Source organism: Chiloscyllium plagiosum, chromosome 34 (assembly GCF_004010195.1).
Source record: "Chiloscyllium plagiosum isolate BGI_BamShark_2017 chromosome 34, ASM401019v2, whole genome shotgun sequence".
Taxonomy (NCBI): domain Eukaryota; kingdom Metazoa; phylum Chordata; class Chondrichthyes; order Orectolobiformes; family Hemiscylliidae; genus Chiloscyllium; species Chiloscyllium plagiosum.
Window position 1 is genome coordinate 20,261,358 of NC_057743.1, and position 19,739 is coordinate 20,281,096.

A 19,739-nucleotide genomic window follows, 5' to 3' on the forward strand; every position below is an offset into this window, starting at 1 on the left:
TGTGTAGGTTTCCTTGGGTGGAAACTTGAGTGGGCTGATGATGTTACATAGTATGGTGACAAAATGTCTGAAAACAAACCTTCCAGCTCAGCGAGCAAACCCAAATCCAGAAACTCAACCTGAGCTACAAATCTTCTCAAAACTCACCAAATAGGAGAATGCTGATCAGCCTATAAAGCATGCTTCACCATTCAATTAGATTATGGCTGATAGTATCAAAAAGTTTAGGGTGGTAATGAAAAGGGTAATCTTGAATAGCAATGCCGAAGTAGAGGAGGTCTAATTTCACTGTGGTGAGAACAGATCTGGTTCCAGATATATTGAAATCAAACACTGCCAGAAAAACACAGAAACAGACAATGGGCTGCCTTTGAGGATAAGCTGATTCAAGTACAGTTGAAGTAATTTCTGCAAGGAGCAAAGATAGGGAAATGAAAGCCAAAGCTGCCTGGATGAGGAAAGAAAGTAATTTGAAGCAGAACAAGTGTGTCTATGAGGGGTGATAATACAAATGAAAACTAGGTGAGATTTGAAAGTACAGCAGAGACTGAAAAAGAAAATGAGAGGGGGAAGGACAGCATCTGAGAAGAATTTGGCTACCTTAAAGAATCCAAGAGTCTTCTACAGGCATATAAGTAGCAAAAGGATATGAAGAGGAGACATAACTCCAAACTGAACCAAAAAGGAGCACGTAGAAGCAGAGGTTACAGCTGAAGTTCCAAATGAGTGCTTTGTAGCTGTCTTTACCAGAGAAGCTAAGGCTGCCAAAGTCACAGTGAAAGAGGAGTTCGTTGAAATTATGAATGAGCTAAAACTTATCACAAGAACACGTTGGGAAAGCCATTGAATTTACAGTTGATAATTCAGCAGATCTAGATGAAATGCATCCAACAATGCTGAAGGACGTAAGGGAGGATATTATTAAAGTTATGGTCATAATCTTTCAACTTTCCTTGGGTATGCAGGTGATGCCAGAGAACTGAAGAATTGTAAATGTTATACCCTTACTACAAAAATGGCAGCAAGTGTACAACATGCAACTAAAGAACAGTCAGTTTAATTATTTTAGAAATTATAATAATTAACAGTCATATGGACAGATGCAAAATAATTATGGTAAACCAGCAGAGATTTGTAGAAGGAAAATTATGTTTAATAAACTTATTTTAACTTTTTAACAGAGAAGATGCTAAAGGGGATTGACAAAGTAAATATTAAACTGACTTTTCCTTTTGAGGTGCAATCTAGAACAAGTAGTCAGTTTTAGGCTAAGGGCTGGCAGATTTAAAACAGAGTTGAAAAGGAATGACTGCTCTCAAAGAGTCTACTACGGGAATTTACCACTGCTGTGTACATACCACCACAAGCAAAGGTTTCAGAAGCTCTGGGTGTGCTGTACTCCACCACTAACACCCTGGAGACGGAACAGCCCAAAACCCTGTTTATTGTAACTGGTGACTTCAATCAAGCCAATCTAAGGAAGGTATTGCCCAAGTACCATCAGAACATTACCTGCCCCACCAGGGGCCCAGACATTTTAGACCACTGCTACACCACTGTGAAAGATGCCTACCGCTCCATCCCCCACCCTCATTTCAGGAAATCTGACCACAATGCTGTAATGCTGTGCTTCTTCTCCCGGCTGACAGGCAATAGCTCAAGCAGAAGAGCCCCTCGCGGATACAGGTCCAGTGCTGGTCGGAGGAGGCAGAGGATCAACTCGGTGCTGTCTGGAATCGGCTGATTGGGCCATGTTCAAACAGTCTGCAGGCACCTTGGATGAGTACGTCACCACCATCACAGACTTTATCAGCAAGTGTACAGAGGACTGCACACCGAGGAAGTCAATCCGGGTATTCCCCAACAGGAAACCCTGGATGAATCAGGACATACAGAGCCTGCTAAAAAACCAGGCGTGAGGCCTTCAGATCAGGAGACCCACTCAAATATAAGGAATCCAAGCCTGATCTATGCAGAGCCATGAAGACAGCCAAGGACCAACACCGATCCAAACTAGAGACCCAGACAGACACTCTGTGACCGTGGCAAGGACTGAATGACATTGCAGGTTCTAAAAAGAGACAGCACAAGATAGCAGATGATGGCATACCCCTCCCAGATCGTCTCAAAGCCTTCTATGCCCGCTTCGAGCAGAATTTCGGCGGAGAGGTAACACCTATTCTGACAAGTTCTGACAAACCTATCCTAACAGTCACTGCATCCGAGGTCAGATCAAGTTTCCTTCGTGTGAATCCAAGGAAAGCAATGGAACCAGACGCAGTATCAGGCCATGCACTCAGAGCACGCGCAGATCAACTGGCAGAGGTCTTCTTGAACATCTTCAACCTCTCCCTGCAGCAGGCCATTTCCCTGCCTGTTTCAAGACAGCCAACATCATCCCTTTGTCTAAGGTGGCTCATGCAGCATGTCTCAATGACTACCGCCCAGTGGCCCTAACTTCGGTGGTCATCAAGTGCTTTGAAAGGCTGGTCATGGAATTAATCAACTCTAGCCTCCCCACTACTCTTGACCCACTCCAATTTGCCTTTTGGACCAAAAGATCCATGTCAGGTGCCATATCACTAGCCCTTCACTACTCCCGAGAACATCTTGTACTCAGCCCCCTACTGTACTCACTGTATACTAATTTGACTGCATCGCCAAATACCAGACTAATGCCATTTACAAGTTCGCTGATGACATCACCATAGTCGGTCGAACCTCAGATGGTGATGAAACAGTCTACAGACGGGAGGTGGAATTCCTGAAAAATGGTGCACTGAGAACAACCTAGCTCTCAATGCCGGCAAAACCAAGGAACTCAAAATTGACTTTTCTAAGGGATGTTACCCATGCACCCCTACACATTAACAGCACAGAGGTGGAACAAGTGGAGAGTGTTAAGCTCCTGGGAGTCATCATCAATAACAAGCTTTCTTCATGTGGACGCACAGGTTACAAAGGCCCAACAAAGTCTCTTCTTCCTCAGGCAGCTGAGGAAATTTGGTATGACGGTGAATACCCTTGCCAACTTTTATAGGTGCACCATCGAGAGCATTCTGGATGTATCACTACCTGGTATAGCAACTGTACCATTCAGGATCGGAGACAGTTACAGAGAGTGGTGAACTCGGCTGGACAATCTCAAAGGCCAATCTCCCATCGATAGAATCCATCTACCAGGCCCACTGTCAGGGAAAGGCTGCCAGCATTCTCAAAGATCAATCCCACCCTGGCAATGCTTTTCTATAATCTCCACCATCGGGGAGAAGGTACAGAAGCCTGAACACACGCACCAGTTGGTTTCGAAATAGTTTCTACCCTACTGTTGTTAAAATACTAAATGGATTCACAAACTCTTAACATTCGCCTGTACCTGTGTTTTTGTTTTTACCACTGTTTACCTATTATTTACTTATCTATGCTACTTAACTGTGATCTGCCTGTATTTCACTGTGTCTCGGTTCACGTGGCAATAAATTCAATTCAATTCAATGAATCTGTGGAATTCACAATTCAGAGTGAGGTGGACGCCAAGACACTGAATAATTTTGACCAGATAGACAGATTTTTAATTAGTTAAAGGATTATGGGGAATAGGGAGAAAAATGCAGTCGATGCTTAGACGAATCAGTCATTATCGTATTAAATGTTGCTGCAGGGTCGAGGAGCCTAGTTCTTATGTTGAAGGTAGATGACAGTAATGCAGCTGACATTGGTGATAAGGACTTCAAAAAGGTATTTGCTAAGTGTCACCTAATAGGCTTATCGGCCAAGCAGAGGTCTGTGCAATAAAAGGTTTAGCATGGTTACAAATTCGGATGTGGGACAGGAAACAGAGTAATAGTGAGGATGAGCATGATATACAATGGAGTTCCCCAGGGGTCAGTACTTGGATAGTTGCTTTTCACTGCAAATGTTAATGTCATAGACTCTGGATATAATTTCAAGATTTGGAAATAGCACAAAAATTGAAAGTATTGTGAACTGAGAGAAGTATAGAAATAGACTTCAAGAGGGTACAGAATAGCTACAGCACAGAATGTCCTACAGCATGTTGTTGCCGTGCTAGCTTCCTTCAAGAGTATCACTCCCACATGACAAAACAATTAACACACAAAAGTGTGAAATGAGACATTTTGGTAGGAAGAGCAAGGTGGTGCAATACAAGAGGTTAGTGTTAAAGGGGGTGCATGAACAGAAAGACCTGCAGATAAAAGATTTAAAAGGATGTTGCCAGGGTTGGAGGATTTGAGCTATTGGGAGAGGTTGAATATGCTGGGGCTGTTTTCCCTAGAACATCGGAGACTGAGGGATGACCTTAAAAATCATGGGAGGCATGGATAGGATAAATAGACAAAGTCTCTTCCCTGGTGTGGAGGCGTTCAGAACGAGAGAGCAGAGGTTTTGGGTGAGAGGGGAAAGATATAAAAGAGACCTAAAGGGCAACGTTTTCACGCAGAGGGTAGTACGTGTATGGAATGAGTTGCCACAGGAAATGGTGGAGGCTAGTACAAATGCAACAGTTAAAAGGCATCTGGATGGGTATATGAATAGGAGGGATATGTGCTGGGTGTTGACAGGTGGGACTTGATTGGGTTGGGATATCTGGTCGGCATGGACGAGTTGGACCGAAGGGTCAGTTTCCGTGCTGTACATCTCTATGACTCTATATGTGCGTTCAAATTATTGATGGTGGTAGGACAGATTGAGAAAGCAATTAAAAGGCAAATGAGATCTTGGGCTTCACAAATAGAGGCAGAGAAAGACGTTGTGGTGAACCTTTACACTACATCAATTCAAATAAAGTACGGCATTCAATTTTGGGCAAACAGCTTTAGGAAGGACCTGAAATATTTGGAGAGGATACGGGAAAGATTTATAAGAATGGCTGAAGGATGGAGGACTTCAATTTCATAATGAGATTGAGAAATCCTAGGTTCTTTCATTAGGGAAGAGAAAGTTAAGAGGAAATTTGGTTGAAGTGTTCCGCATCATGAGGGCTTTGGACTTAGGAAACAAACAGTTCTCATTGGCAGAATGGTCAAGAACAGAAGAATACTGATTTAAGTTGAATGGCAGCAAAGAACCAACAGCGACAGAAGAAAAATTATTTTTCCCAAGTAACTGATTAGGATCACGAATGCACTACTTGAGGTTTTGACAGATACATTCAGTTGTGCCTTTTAAAACAAATAATGAGCACTGAAGAGAAGAAAACTGTAGGGTAATAGGGAAAGTGCAGGAGAGTGGGATCAGCTGAGTTGTTCTTGTAAAGATCCAGTGCAGACAAAAAGGACATCTCAATTCTTTCTGTGCTGTGATATATCTATGATTAATATTAAAATTTTGGTCATAGCTCCAGACCTCTATTCAACTCCAAACACTTTACCTTGAACCACAATTCATACCTTTAATGAGTCGATACCATTGTTTACAAACAAGAGCAGCTGTTTTGTGTTCCTGATATGGAGACAAGAAAGACAAGATGTATTCCAGCACTTCCTCAGGCAACTCTAACATTGAGCGGTTATGTCTCATTTCTTCAACTTCCAATTCAACATGAGGCTCTTCATCTTGTTCCATGGTCCCATCCAACACTTCTTCTGTGTCCATGGCAATGAAACTGTCATCCTCGCTGTCTGACGAGCTGGCCATTGCATGCCACTCTATATATCAAAAATAAGAAAGAATTGTTCAAAATTGTGTTGAAAGTGTGGCAATTCTCAGCTATATTAGGTGTGAAACAAAAGATTTTAAAAATTAACTCAACGTTCATAAAAATACCATGAATCAGATGTTGACATGTTGACAAATACTAGAATGCTGGGGCACAGTTGCCTTGTTTTCTTCTCCTCCTTCACACAGCTTTGGATTTCACTGCACATGCATATGAGAGAATGAAAACATAATCTATCCCTTGCACAGAGATCAATAATTGCATAAATGCAGAAGACACCTCGACAAGGTTCTCTATCTGATATTCTTGGTTTTATTACTAAAACACGTCCCATAGAAATCTGATGGGACTTTGTGGGTTTATTAACAGCACCCCATGATTTAGGAGCATCTCTAATGTACCACAGATACTTGAAGTATGCATGTTTTTCCTATTGACTGAAATCGGGTATAATAGCAATCACAGCTAGGTAGGGAAATATTATTTTGAAAAAACAGCATATAGAGTCATAGAGATGTACAGCATGGAAACAGACCCTTCGGTCCAACCCATCCATGCCAACCAGATAAGCCAAACCCAATCTAGTCCCACCCGCCAGCACCCGGCCTATATCCCTCCAAAACGTTCCTATTCATATAGCCATCCAAATGCCTCTTAAATGTTGCAATTGTACCAGCCTCCACCACTCCCTCTGGCAGTTCATATTCCATACACGTACCACCCTCTACGTGAAAAAAGCTGACCCTTAGGTCTCTTTTATATCTTTCCCCTCTCACCCTAAACCTATGCCCTCTAGTTTTGCCCCCCCAAGGGAAAAGACTTTGTCTATCTATCCTATTCCATGCCCCTCAAAATTTTATAAACCTCTATAAGGTCACCCCTCAGCCTCCGACGCTCCAAGAAAAACAGCTCCAGCCTGTTCAGCCTACCTCTATAGCTCAAATCCTCCAACCCTGGCAACATCCTTGTAAATCTTTTCTGAACCCTTTCAAGTTTCACAATATCTTTCCGACAAACAAAGCAAAAAGTCAATGTTTACAAATCATACTCATCCAGATTTTCAATCAAATAAAGCATCATAAGGTTATCTGTTCTGAACTGTAAACTCTTGACCCATTACAAAAGCTTTGAAAGTGGTCCCGCATTTAGATTTGGACTCTCTTAGGTTCCAGAACTTAATTAGTTCAATCAATTCAGTAAGAAACAGATCTCACTCATGACGTCATGAGACATTTTAAGTACTGACAACAATGTAGGTAGAATAAAATCTACACTTAAAATCACATAGCAAATTTACAAAAAGCTTCTCTCAAGGTTCTTAAGTCAAATTGCTTCCATCCTTAATATCGATCACAAAACTCACCAGTTTTACACCTGATCTAAGGTATATAACTTATAAATATTTTAACATAATTTATTTTAGAGTTGGTGTTTTGAACTACTGTCATGTGGTTTTTGGTCTGTGTCTATGAAGGGGTCTAAAGATTAACCATAGATCAAGTTAAAAAAAGTTAACAGGCTTCTTGGAGGTTAAAGGAAATCTGCTTACAATGGAAGAATTGTTTTCACAAGAAACTAAAATAAAGTGTAATCTAATAGACTTCAGTTAGAAGGATCCAGAACTTTTCTGGAGATTGTGGAAACACCCATAACTTAGAAAGCCTTTTGGTTTCAGTGTGCAGGAAGCATGGATGTGTAAAACAGTTTCTCCTTCAAAAGAAAATCATTTAGAACTGCTAATAAATAGGTTACCTCAGGGCAAGGAATTACAAGAAAGTTCCAGACCAATAACGTTTGATTAAAATCCTGAAGGGGTTTTTGAAGCTGAGAATATCTAAGCTCAGTTGTATGAAGACTCAAGGAAGAGGTTATCAAATTCTCAAGACTGAGAATTAAAACATCAGTTTAGCCCTACAAATATGATGGGGTTGGTTTGCCTAGTTGGATGGATGACTGATTTGCAATGCAGAGTGATGCCAACAGTGCAGGTTCAATTCTTGGACTCACTGAGGTTACCATGATGGCTCTACCTTTTCAATTTCTCTCTTTGCTGGAGATGTGATGACTGTCAGTTTAATTCACCATCAGTCAGAGTCATAGAGATGTTCAGCACGGAAACAGACCCTTCAGTCCAACTTGTCCATGCTGACCAGATATCCTAACTTAATCTAGTCCCATATGCCAGCACTTGGCCCATATCCCTCCAAACCCTTCCTATTCATATACCCATCCAGATGTCTTTTCATTGCTGTAATTGTACCAGCCTCCACCATTTCCTCTGGCAGCACATTCCATACACGTATCATCCTCTGTGTAAAAGGTTGCCCCTTAGGTCCCTTTTATATCTTTCCCCTCTCATCCTAAACCTATGCCCTCTAATTCTCAATGTCCCCACCCAAGGGAAAAGACTTTGTCTGCTTATCCTATCCATGCCCTTCATGATTTTATAATCCTCTTTAAGCTCACCCCTCAGCCTCTGACACACCAGGGAAAACAGCCCTAACCTATTCAGTTTCTGCCTTTAGCTCAAATCCTCCAAACCTGGCAACATCCTTGTAAATCTTTTCTGAACCCTTTCAAGTTTCACAACATCATTCCGATAGGAAGGAGACCAGAACTGCACACAATATTCCAAAAGTGACCTAACCAATGCCCTGTACAGCCGCAACATGACCTCACAACTCCTATATTCAATGCTCTGACCAATAAAGGCAAGCACTCCATACATCACCTTCACTAACCCACCTACCTGTGATTCTACTTTCAAGCAACCATGAACCTGACGACAAGATCTCTTTGTTCAGCAACATTTCCCAGCACCTTACCATTACGTGTATAAGGCCTGCTCCAATTTCTGTCATGAGAGCAGTCCTATATTCCTCTGGGACTACAGCAACCTTACTTAATGCTGTGATAGAAAAGGGAATTCTCTCAGGTGCAAATACTGTAAAAAAATGTTGTTGGGATTAATGGGATTGTATTTTACTGTCAAAATCTTTAAGCTTGTCTTATATGTCAGTAGTTTGGTTTATTGAATATTTTTCTTCATTTCCTTTGCATAATAAGTTTGATCTGTTAAAATCAAATAAATAATACTATGTGTTTATCTTCCAGTTAAAATCTAATTTATAATGTTGTGTTTGTGTTTCAGTGAAAGAGAACTTCGTTAAATTCAAACATGGACGGGTTGGACCGAAGGGTTTGTCTCCATGCTGTACAACTCTATGACTCTAAAATCAAAATATGATTTATAAAGCCAGTCTGGGATGTGACTTGTCCAGTAATAACATCAGCTGGAATCATAACATTTGTGTGTGTCATTCAGCTCAAAATACTGTTACCATGCGGCTCTGGTTTAGAAGGACAAGATCTACAATACACTCTGGATGCTTTTCACATTTCAACATTGTTCAACAGAGAATGCTTGGTGTCTGTTTTCATAACAAGTGCTGCATTAGAAGATTTACATACAAGCAACAGCAACACTTCCCACGCTTAGTCAATACTGCTACAAATTTAGCAAGGTCAAGAGGTTGTGTGTGAAATTTCTCTATTCCTACATAAAAGCATATTTGTAATCTGCTTTAAGAATGAAATGGTGTCAGTAGGAAACTACATAAAAACTAGATGAATTCCTAAACATCTTTAAAAGAACTGAACCGTTCTAATCCCAGCGGCAGAATTGGTATTTCTGCTGTTCTGACAGGGGGTTGTAAAACTTTGGAACCCTTTGCCTCAGAAGGTGCTGGAGGAGGTGGAATCACTGAATATTTTTGAGGCAAAGGTAGATAGATTCTTGTTAGACAATGGAATCAAAGGTCATCAGAAGCAGATGGAAATATGGAATTCAGAACGCAAACAGGTTCAGCCATGATGTTAATGAATGACAGGGCATGCTTGAAGGTCCAGATGTCCTGCCTCTGCTTCTAATCTATGTGAGTTCATATATTGTTTTTAAGAACTGAATTATTTGCCCAGTCTCAGCAAAACAGTTCTCCTAGGAACATAGGAAAGAAACACATTTTGTTCTGCATTTTGCAGTTAGCAGTTTTGAATTTTTAAAAGAATCATGTTTAAAAACAAAAATCTGCACTTAGTTTTCTTTATTTCCACAAGTAAAACCCTTTGCTCAGGATATATTATCAAATAAAACTCTAGAGTTAGCATTTAATATCCCCACTGTTCTGGCCAAGCCTGCTCCACAGATGACATTCTCCCTTCTAGAAAACAAAGGAACCATTACTTCGACTAATATTAGATTATACTTTCCACATCTCTCTGAGACACTCAAATAACTTGTGGCAAGAGTTGTGACTGATGCAATGTCAACTAGCTATAAATTTTATTATAAGTTTTATTGATAAAAAATAAACGTTTCTCCCTTGTTTTATCACATACAAACATATAAATTGTGAGGAGTTGGCCTTATGGCCCCTTGTGTGTGTTGTCATTTGATATGACAATTTATCTGTTTATGGCCTAAATTCCACTTTCCTGTCTAACCCCTACACCCTATGACTCCCATGTCAATCAAGGCGATCAACCTCAGCCCTCAAATAAAGGGGAACAATTCCAGAGACCATCAATCCTTGGAGGAAACACTCTTCTCATCTCCTCTCTAAAGTGTAGACTTGTAATTTTTAAACTGTGCCCTCTAGTTTTGGTCTCTCCCATATGGAAAATATTTCTTGAGGTTCTTTGGTCTAAGGCCCTTTTTGCTTCAAATGAGCAACCGTTTAAAAAGCATTATTTAATGAAATTTTCATAGTATTCTAATTTTTCAACAACTTCATTCTGCTTGTGTTTGGAGACTGATGTGCCTGAAAAAAAAAATAGCAAACTGCATTTGGAACACAGGAACAGAAATACACTACTCCAAAATAATCATCCTCTAAAATCAAACAAATAGGAGCTGTGTTTACATGCAATGTGTCTTCCAAATTTGAGGTAGAGTGTAATTCTGGTGAATTTGCACTTTGTTCTTTCTAATGTATATTACAGATTAATGGTCATTTCCTGAAGGTTCCCATTTAATATTGAATGCAGCAGTGTAGACAAAATCTGGTTAAAACTGTATAACAAAAGCATCACTTACTCATTTCCCAAAATCTAATTTCCTTGAAATAAAAGCCAACTTTCCATTAGCCTTTTTGATCATTTTGCCCATGTACCTTTTAGTAATGGAGGTTGTCAAACAGTTGACATGGTATAAAACAAAAAGGCAAGAGACAAGATCTATACTGGACAGCACACACTGCTTCTTGTTCAATGCTCAATTCATCACATTAAACTATTTCCAGCACCAGGGGGAGACCTTTAACAATATCGGCCGAGTGTCAGACAGCTTGAAAAGCACATTACAAACTCAATCCACAATTGGAAAGTCTTAAACTAGAATTGTGTAGTTGGGCATTTTTTATAGTTCAAATGGGCATAATGAAAATTTCACATGCCCACTACCAAGGATTACTGAAGCCTTTGTACTGTCAACAACAATTACACAGTTCAAGATGTAACCTTACTGTAAAGACTTGGCTCCAAGAACCACACATGAACAGTGATCATAACTATATGTTCCAAAGATACATTGTATAGATGCTGAGCTGGCTAATTGAAAACCAGCTCCTTGATCGCCAATTCCAGTCAACCAGGCAACGAGGTTCTCTTTTTTAGTTGAAACAATATTTTGAAATATTTTCTCAAGGTAAATTGAAAAGTGTTTCAAACTGCAGTTTTTACAAAGTTCCAGTCCTCATTTATTTGAAAAATCCCTTTCCCAGATAAAAATAAGCTTCTGTTGAACAGTACAGATTCAGTTTCATTGTTAAAACTTGCAAAATCTGATCACTCATCCAAAGCAGTCAAATTATGATGAAACAGAAAGGATCACTCCTCCCATTCCTTCAACAACTTAAAGACTAAAAAGAACCAAATTACAGTCAAGATCCCCCATTAACAGCTTTGCATACAAACCCGATGAGGTCAGGGATCTTTCCATCCTTCTTTAACCAAATTGCAGGTATGGGGACAATGGTTTAAATTAGTCATCCTTACTCCTATTATAAACATCATCACATTTAATTCATGCTAGCATTCCTTATTCATAGCAGAGCACTGAGGTACAATATTGTTCCTCTTCCTTACTGAAAGTATGCCAAGCAAGGATCATACTGGCGCTCTTGCATTTGATAGGATATAAAGGCCACACAGTTACTGCACCCAAATTATGTAGTTCAAAGGACTTTGCCACCTCTCTTTAACCATAACACAGGCTGGGATAACACTTTAATTCACCATCCAGCTCCACCTCACAGTTATTGGGAGCAGGGGGGCTCTTAATAAAGATGTATTCCGACTTTACACCTGACCCTGGACACAGGTCTTCCAAGGCTGCCACTGGCGTGTGGCCAATTCCCATTCAGCTGGACTCCAGGGAGGTTTCCCAATACAAAGGGCCGGATGCCGGCCCCAAAGGGCCAGGGGCTCACGGTGAGCAACCTGCGGAGCCCCCACCGTTTGCCTGCGCTCCGCCATTCCTACTTCAGGAATGGGGCTGAGCCTGAGGTCGGGCACCACCCTGGCCCACAGCCCCCACCCCCTGGCAGGGAGGGGAGGGGAGGGGAGGGGGTTGTACAAGAGGGTGCTGGCAGCCCACTGCCGGGGCCCAGCTCTCCCCCCTCCGCCAGCTGTGCCGTGCCGTGCCACGCCGCGGACCCTCAGACACTCACCGGACGGGCTCCCTTCCCCTCGCCCGGCCTCGTGCCGGCTCGCTGTGCGCTCAACGCCGCCGCTTGTCTTGAGCGAAGCCCGTGGCTCTGACCACCTCCCGCTCTCAGCCGCTCCGATCCGCCATCTTCCGCCAGGAGCGACAGCGCCGCGGCGGCGCGCACGCACTCGCGGCGTCACAGCTGCTCACGTCTCCCCCCTGGCGGCAGCGTCACGCTGCGGCAGCCTCAGCACTTGCTGAGCCCTGGGACAGAGGAGCTGGTGTGTGTCCCTCTTCCACTACCCACCTGACCTGGAGCTGCCAGTGGGTCCACTCACATCCCAGTCAATGTCTGGACTGGATATCACACTACATGAAAATGGAAACAAGCGGCTCTTTGTGGCTGGTGTCCCTACCTCTGAGCCAGGAGGCCTAGGTGCAAGTCTAGGGGGTTGTGTGTGATAACATCTCTGAACAGGTTGTTTGAAAAATATCCATGAAATAGAAACAAGAGCAAAGTTTCATCATGAACCACATTCCTCGAATTATGATCAAGAGACACAAGTTCAAATTTCACTGGAGCATTTAAACTCAGTTCATTAAATAAATCTGGAATTAAAGAGCCAGTGTAGATAAAATCCCAACTGGCCCTAAAACTGAGGGCTTTTTTTCTCTCATGGGAGAATCTATTACAGTAGAGCAGGGTTTCAAAACAAAGATCACACCTACTTGAGGCAGAATTGAGAAGGAATTTCTTCTCTCAGTCTTTAGTTTTTTGGAATTCTATGCCCCAGACAGCTGCAAAGGCCAAGTAAGTGAATATAGGCAAGGCCAAAGGTAGGTGTTTGGAGTTAGGTCATAGTTCAACCACGGTCTCATCAAATGGTGGAACAGGGTCAAGAGGTTGAATAGTCTCCTCTTGATCCTATTTCCTCCAAGCCTGACCTCATCCTGACCAATTGTGCCTGATGCACATATCAATGCAAGACATTACTCATTTGAATATCTTTGTGAAGATGAAGTTTCATCACAATGTTAACAAACATCTTCCTCTCTACTGTACTAAGTGGGATAGATTCTGAACAGATCTGGCACTGTGGTCCACCAGCAGCAGGAGAATTGCATTCTATCACAATATGAAACCTCATGGCCTGGCATACTTCTCATTCCATCATTATCATCAAGGTAAAAGACCTTGGTTCAATGAAGAGTGTGGAAGAGCATGCCATAGCAGCACAGACATATCAAAAATAAAACACTGATCATGCAGGAATATTATACAGAAACAGAATGTTCTGCTCAGAACTAAACTATCCCAGAGCCCCTGCAGATTCGATCTAAGAACTGCAGGGCTGTCACAACCAACTCCCCCATCTTCAATGAGGTTTCATATTGGGATGGAATGTAATTCTCCTGCAGCTGATGGAGCCCATAGTGCCAGATAGTTTCTGAATTTATCCCACTTACTATAGTGGTGGTGCTAAATAACATGGAGGAAGATGTCGTCAACATTGTGCATTATGTCAGCGCAGAAGATAAGGCTGAAAAATTTGCAACCATCTTCAACAAGAAATGCTGATTTATCTGGCCTCTTTCTGAGGGCCTGATTGTTGAAGAAATCAGTCTTCAAATAACTCAATGCACTCCATGTGAAAGAACAGTGCAGTGTCCTGGGGAGTTCATGTAGAGTTGTTCTATTGGTGAGATGATTACTCTCCAAAAACCACATCTATTGAGTGCGCTGGATATAAAAGGACTATGGGTCTTGACAACATCCCAGCAGAAATACTGAAGGCTGGTGGTCCAGAACTAGCTGCACCTCCCAGCCAGGCTGTTCTAATGGCACTAATGTAACAAAATGGAAAATTATCTACCTACTTCCAGTCCAGTTTTCTCTCCCTGGACTGACGAGCCTGAATTCAACTCCCACCTACTCTCGAGGGGCGGCGTGGTGACTCAGTGGTTAGCAATGCTGCCTCACAGCACCAGGGACCCAGGTTCGATTCCAGCCTCGGGCAACTGTGTGGAGTTTGCACATTCTCCCCATATCTGCATTGGGTTTCCTCCAGGTGCTTGGGTTTCCTCCCACAATGTGCAGGTTAGGTGAATTGGCTATGACAAATTGCCCATAGTGTTCAGGGATGTGTGGTTAGGTGCATTAGTCAGGAGTAAATGTAGAGTAATAGGTTTGGGGAATGGGTCTGAGTGGGTTGCTCTTCGGATGGTTGGTATAGACTTGTTGGGCTGAGTGGTCTGTTTCCACACTGTGGGGATTCTATGATTCTGTGTGTGTAATAACATCTCTGAACAGGTTGATTAGAAAAAATAGCCTCAATAAAAAAATTCAAAAATTAAACATAGTTACAAAGCAACAAATTCTGGTCTCCCTGGTTTCGAAAGAAGGTTGTGAAACTTGAAAGGGTCTAGAAAAAATTTACAATGATTTTGCTAAGGTTGGAGGGTATCTGAGGTATGGGGAGAAGCTGAACAGGCTGGAGCTATTTTCCCTGGAGTGTCAGAAGCTGAAGGGTGACCTTATAGGGGTTTCTAAAATCATAAGAGGCATGGCTATGGTGAATAGCCAAGATCTTTTCCCTGGAATCCAAAACTAGAGGGCATATGTTTAACACGAAAGGGGAAAGATTTAAAAGGGACTTAAGGGGCAAATGTTTCTCACAGATGGTGATGCGTGTATGGAAAGTGCTGCCAGAGGAAGTGGAAGAGATTGGTGCAATTAAAACATTTAAAAGGCATCTGGATGGGTATATGAATAGGAAGGGTTTAGAGGGATATAGGCCAAATGCTGGCAAATTGGACTAGAATAATTTAGGATATCTGGTTGGCATGGGCAGGTTGGACCATTGGGTCTGTTTTTATGCTGTACAACTCAATGACTCTAAGTACTCATCCAGCAGCCTCATCTAATGATTAAAATGATAAAGGGATCATTGACACAGCTGTCAAGTACTCACCATAACCCTTCCACGAATTCTTAGTTTAAGTTTTACCAGAACTAACCGGCTCCAGACCTTATTATGGCATGGGTCTGAACTTGGACAAAAGAGCTGCATTTCAGAAGTGAGGTGAAAGTGATTCCCCTTGGCATCAAGCAGCATTTGAGGCGTCATGATGTTCTAGAAAAACTCAAGAGAAATGGAATCCTACTCTCCATTGGTTGGAGTCATACTTAGCATGAAGGAAGGTGGTTGTAGTTGTTAGAGGCTCATCATCCCATCCCTAAAACAATACTGCAGAATTTCCTCAGGACACTGTACTCAATCCAATCAGTTGTTTCATCCAATGACCTTCCTGCCATCATATCAGAAGTGAAGATGTTTCCCTGATGTTTGCCTAGTTTCCAGTTCCATTTGCAACTACTCCTGCAGAGGGGCCAAGTACAAGATACGTACTTGGACTGATAAGTGGTAATTAGCATTCATGCTAAACAAGTACCTTGCAATTACTACCTTTAATAGGAGAGAGTTTAACCACCTTCACTTAGTAATCAATGTCATTGCCATTGTCAAATTATCTGCACACTGGGGGGAATCACCAGTTCTGAAGAAGTCACCAGGTTCAAAACTTTAACCTTGCTTTCTCCCCACAGTTGCTACCAGACCTGCTAATTTTCACCAGCAATTTCCTTTTTGTTATTGGGGATCACTGTTGACTAAGTTCCAGAGCTTAGTTCGAAATGATGTTACTAGAATGCTGAGACAAAGGAATTGCATAATGCCTCAGAGATGAGAATTCAATTGTTCGGAGGATTGTGGGCATGGTGGATGTTATGGAGATATGGAGGAATTTAAACAAAATGATGAGAATTTTAAAATCAGTACATTGCATGGGAAACATTATAGATCAGTGAGCAGGCGAGTGCAGATTTATAGAAAACTATGGGATCCTTTAAATCCCTGGCCAATATGGTTAACTGGAGCAGTTGGTGGGAAGTAGTCCATTCCATAGAGACAGATCTACCTCTCCAGACTCCATTAATGAATCTGCAATTGGTAAATAAACAGTACCTTGAAATAGTTTGAACCTACCTAGTTTATGTTTCAAATTATCAGCTATGCCACACATAGAGATAATTTAGCTGCAGTCTTTCTTTGTTGGCCATGTAATCTAGGACTTAAACTGACCTGCTTTAGATCTTGTTTAATGTCTTCTCCCACTGAAAGTAATCGTATCTATCAAGAATACTTAGCTTCTTAAAACTGATTCAAATTCAACAACTATCAACTTTTAATAGCAAGTGTTCAACTGTTCCTGATACTGACACTTTTGCTGTTTATTTGGGACAGCACTTGGAAATTGCCCCAACAACTACTTTAATTAGAAAGGATTGCAACCTATCCTGTTTTGGACTAAATAGAGTCATAGAGACTTAGCACAGAACAGAAACAGACCTTCCATTCCAACTCGTGCAATGCCACCCAGATATTCCAACCCAACCTAGTCCCATTTGCCAGCTCTTGGCCCATATTCTTCTAAACCCTTCCTATTCATATACCCATCCAGATGTCTTTTCATTGCTGTAATTGTACCCGCCTCCACCACATCCTCTGGCAGCTCATTCCATACACGCACCACCCTCTGCGTGAAAAAGTTGTCCCTTAGGTCCCTTTTATAACTTTCCCCTCTCACCCTGAACCTATGCCCTCTAGTTCTGGACTCCCCCATCCCAGGGAAAAGAGCTTGTCTGTTTATCCTATCCATGCCCTCATGATTTTGTAAACCTCTATAAGGTCACCTCTCAGCCTCAGAAGCTCCAGGGAAAACAGCCCCAGCCTATTCAGCCTCTGCCAATAGCTCAAATCCACCAAACCTGGCAACATCCTTGTAAATCTTTTCTGAACCCTTTCAAGTTTCACAACATCCTTCCAATAGAAAGAAGACTAGAATTGTATGCAATATTCCTAAAGTGGCCTAACTAATGTCCTGTACAGCTGCAATATGTCCTCACAACTCCTATACTCAATGCTCTGACAAATAAAAGAAAGCATACCAAACGCCTTCTTCACTATCCTATCTACCTGGGACTCTACTTTCAAGGAACTATGAATCCCGCACTCCAAGGTCTATTTGTAAAGCAACGCTCCCTAGGATCTTACCATTAAGTGAAATTCCCAAGGTGGAAATTTGATACAAAATTCAACTGCAGCAGGGGTATGAAATGGGCTGTAGCAAAACAGCTACCCACTACATACTCAAACATTGTTCTATATTTGAAAACAACATGAAAGCTGTCAGAGGAAGCGATGGAGGCTGGTACAATTGCAACATTTAAAAGGCATCTGGATGGGATTATGAATAGGAAGGGTTTGGAGGGAAATGGGCTAGGTGCTGGCAGGTGGGACTAGATTGGGTTGGGATATCTGGTCAGCATGGACAAGTTGGACTGAAGGGTCTGTTTCCGTGCTGTACGTCTCCAAGACTCTAAGAAAGCAAATTGGACAGTAAGTTTAACAGACCACTGATCTGCCGGTATCCTTTCTGTGCCTCCTGACTTTACACTCTTTAATTTTTGTGGGCAGCACGGTGACACAGTGGTTAGCACTGCTGCCTCACAGCGCCAGAGACCCGGGTTCAATTCCCGCCTCAGGCGACTGACTGCGTGGAGTTTGCACGTTCTCCCCGTGTCTGTGTGGGTTTACTCCGGGTGCTCCGGTTTCCTCCCACAGTCCAAAGATGTGCAGGTCAGATGAATTGGCCATGCTAAATTGCCCGTAGTGTTAGGTGAAGGGGTAAATGTAGGGGTATAGGTGGGTTATGCTTCGGCGGCTCGGTGTGGACTTGTTGGGCCGAAGGGCCTGTTTCCACACTGTAATGTAATCTAATTTTCCTTAGCAGCAAAGGAAACTGGGAAAAAGAGCTAAAATCCCATTTTGTTCAGCTGGTTTACATTTGGCATATGGCAGCAATCCGTAGTTCCTGCCTGCAACAATCCTTCACTGTGTTACTTGAATAGATTACATGGATTATGGTGTACTGTGAGCATATTTGTACAATATCATTTATATATTTTATATTATCACTTCAGGTGTTATAGATTTAGTGTGGATTTTATGAAATGCATCTATAATGTCCAAATATGGCACAAACATCTTGAGCATGAATAAAAATGTGGGTGAAGATGGGATTGTGGCTAATAGTGTAAATTAAATACATTTTTAGACTTTATTTATCCAGATGTCTGTGACGCAGAATAAATTCCTAGGCAGTAAAATTCAGAGGAGCGTATGCTGATTACATTGACCACAGAGAAAAGTTGCTGATGAAGGCAAGGAAAGAAACAAAAGTAATTCAAAGAAAAAAACTTTTGAGTATTCAGCGTCTGCAAAATGCCAGATGATGTACGCCATGCTGGATTTCACGTGTAAATTTATGGCAGAATTTGCAATATAAAATTAGTATATCAAACTTTAGCATAATGATTAATTGTTTGGCACACTTCCCATGCGGATTTATAAGTATCATTGAGATGGGAAATTGAGCAAAAACTTAAGTGTTGCAATCCTTTTATGAATAAATTGGGTAGCCCTTCTAGCCTGGGGAATGACTTTATTGTGGGGTCATCAATGAAAGAGAATTCAGAGCGAGTTATAAAACAAAATTGGGAGTAGCTTTTTGTCTTTCACTTTGGACATAATATTGTAATATTACTACTCCTGTCATTTGAGTAGCTTTAATGTTTATTCCACTGTCACATTGAAAATTCAGCTGGCTCAGTGAGACTGTCATTTCTTTGGACACGGTGGCAAGTCTCCAGTAGATGAATAAAGCAATTAGAATTTGTCAAGATTCAATTATTTTCTCATCTCTGTTCCGTAAAATCCATTTGGATGAAATTGGGATCCATGAAATGCAAGTTTACTTGTCTATCATTATCTTAACCATGTTTGCTTTATTCTTACCTATTGGAGATTAAAATAGTTGCTTCATAGAACATAGAACATAGAAGAATACAGCGCAGTACAGGCCCTTTGGCCCTCGATGTTGTGCCGATCCAAGCCCACCTAACCTACACTAGCCCACTATCCTCCATATGCCTATCCAATGCCCGCTTAAATGCCCATAGAGGGAGTGTCCACCACTGCTACTGGCAGGGCATTCCATGAACTCACGACTCGCTGAGTAAAGAACCTACCCCTAACATCTGTCCTATACCTACCACCCCTTAATTTAAAGCTATGCCCCCTCGTAATAGCTGACTCCATACGAAAAAGATTCTCACTGTCGACCCTATCTAAACCCCTAATCATCTTATACACCTCTATCAAGTCACCCCTAAACCTTCTTTACTCCAATGAAAACAACCCCAAGTGCCTCAACCTTTCCTCATACGATCTT

General features: G+C 41.7%; 1 protein-coding gene across 3 annotated transcripts in view; it reads right to left on the reverse strand.

The window, feature by feature from the left end:
- fbxo42 (F-box protein 42) overlaps positions 1-12,606 on the reverse strand; it is a 55,171-nt gene extending 42,565 nt beyond the window's left edge. For all 3 annotated transcript variants that reach the window (XM_043675753.1, XM_043675752.1, XM_043675751.1), the window contains exons 1-2: positions 12,409-12,606; positions 5,412-5,669 (exon numbers count right to left, since the gene is read on the reverse strand). In XM_043675753.1, coding sequence (XP_043531688.1) covers positions 5,412-5,658 — 247 coding nt within the window. In that variant the 5' untranslated portion in view covers positions 5,659-5,669; positions 12,409-12,606. The remainder of the gene's footprint in view (positions 1-5,411; positions 5,670-12,408) is intronic.
- Between the last annotated feature and the right edge of the window lie 7,133 nt (positions 12,607-19,739).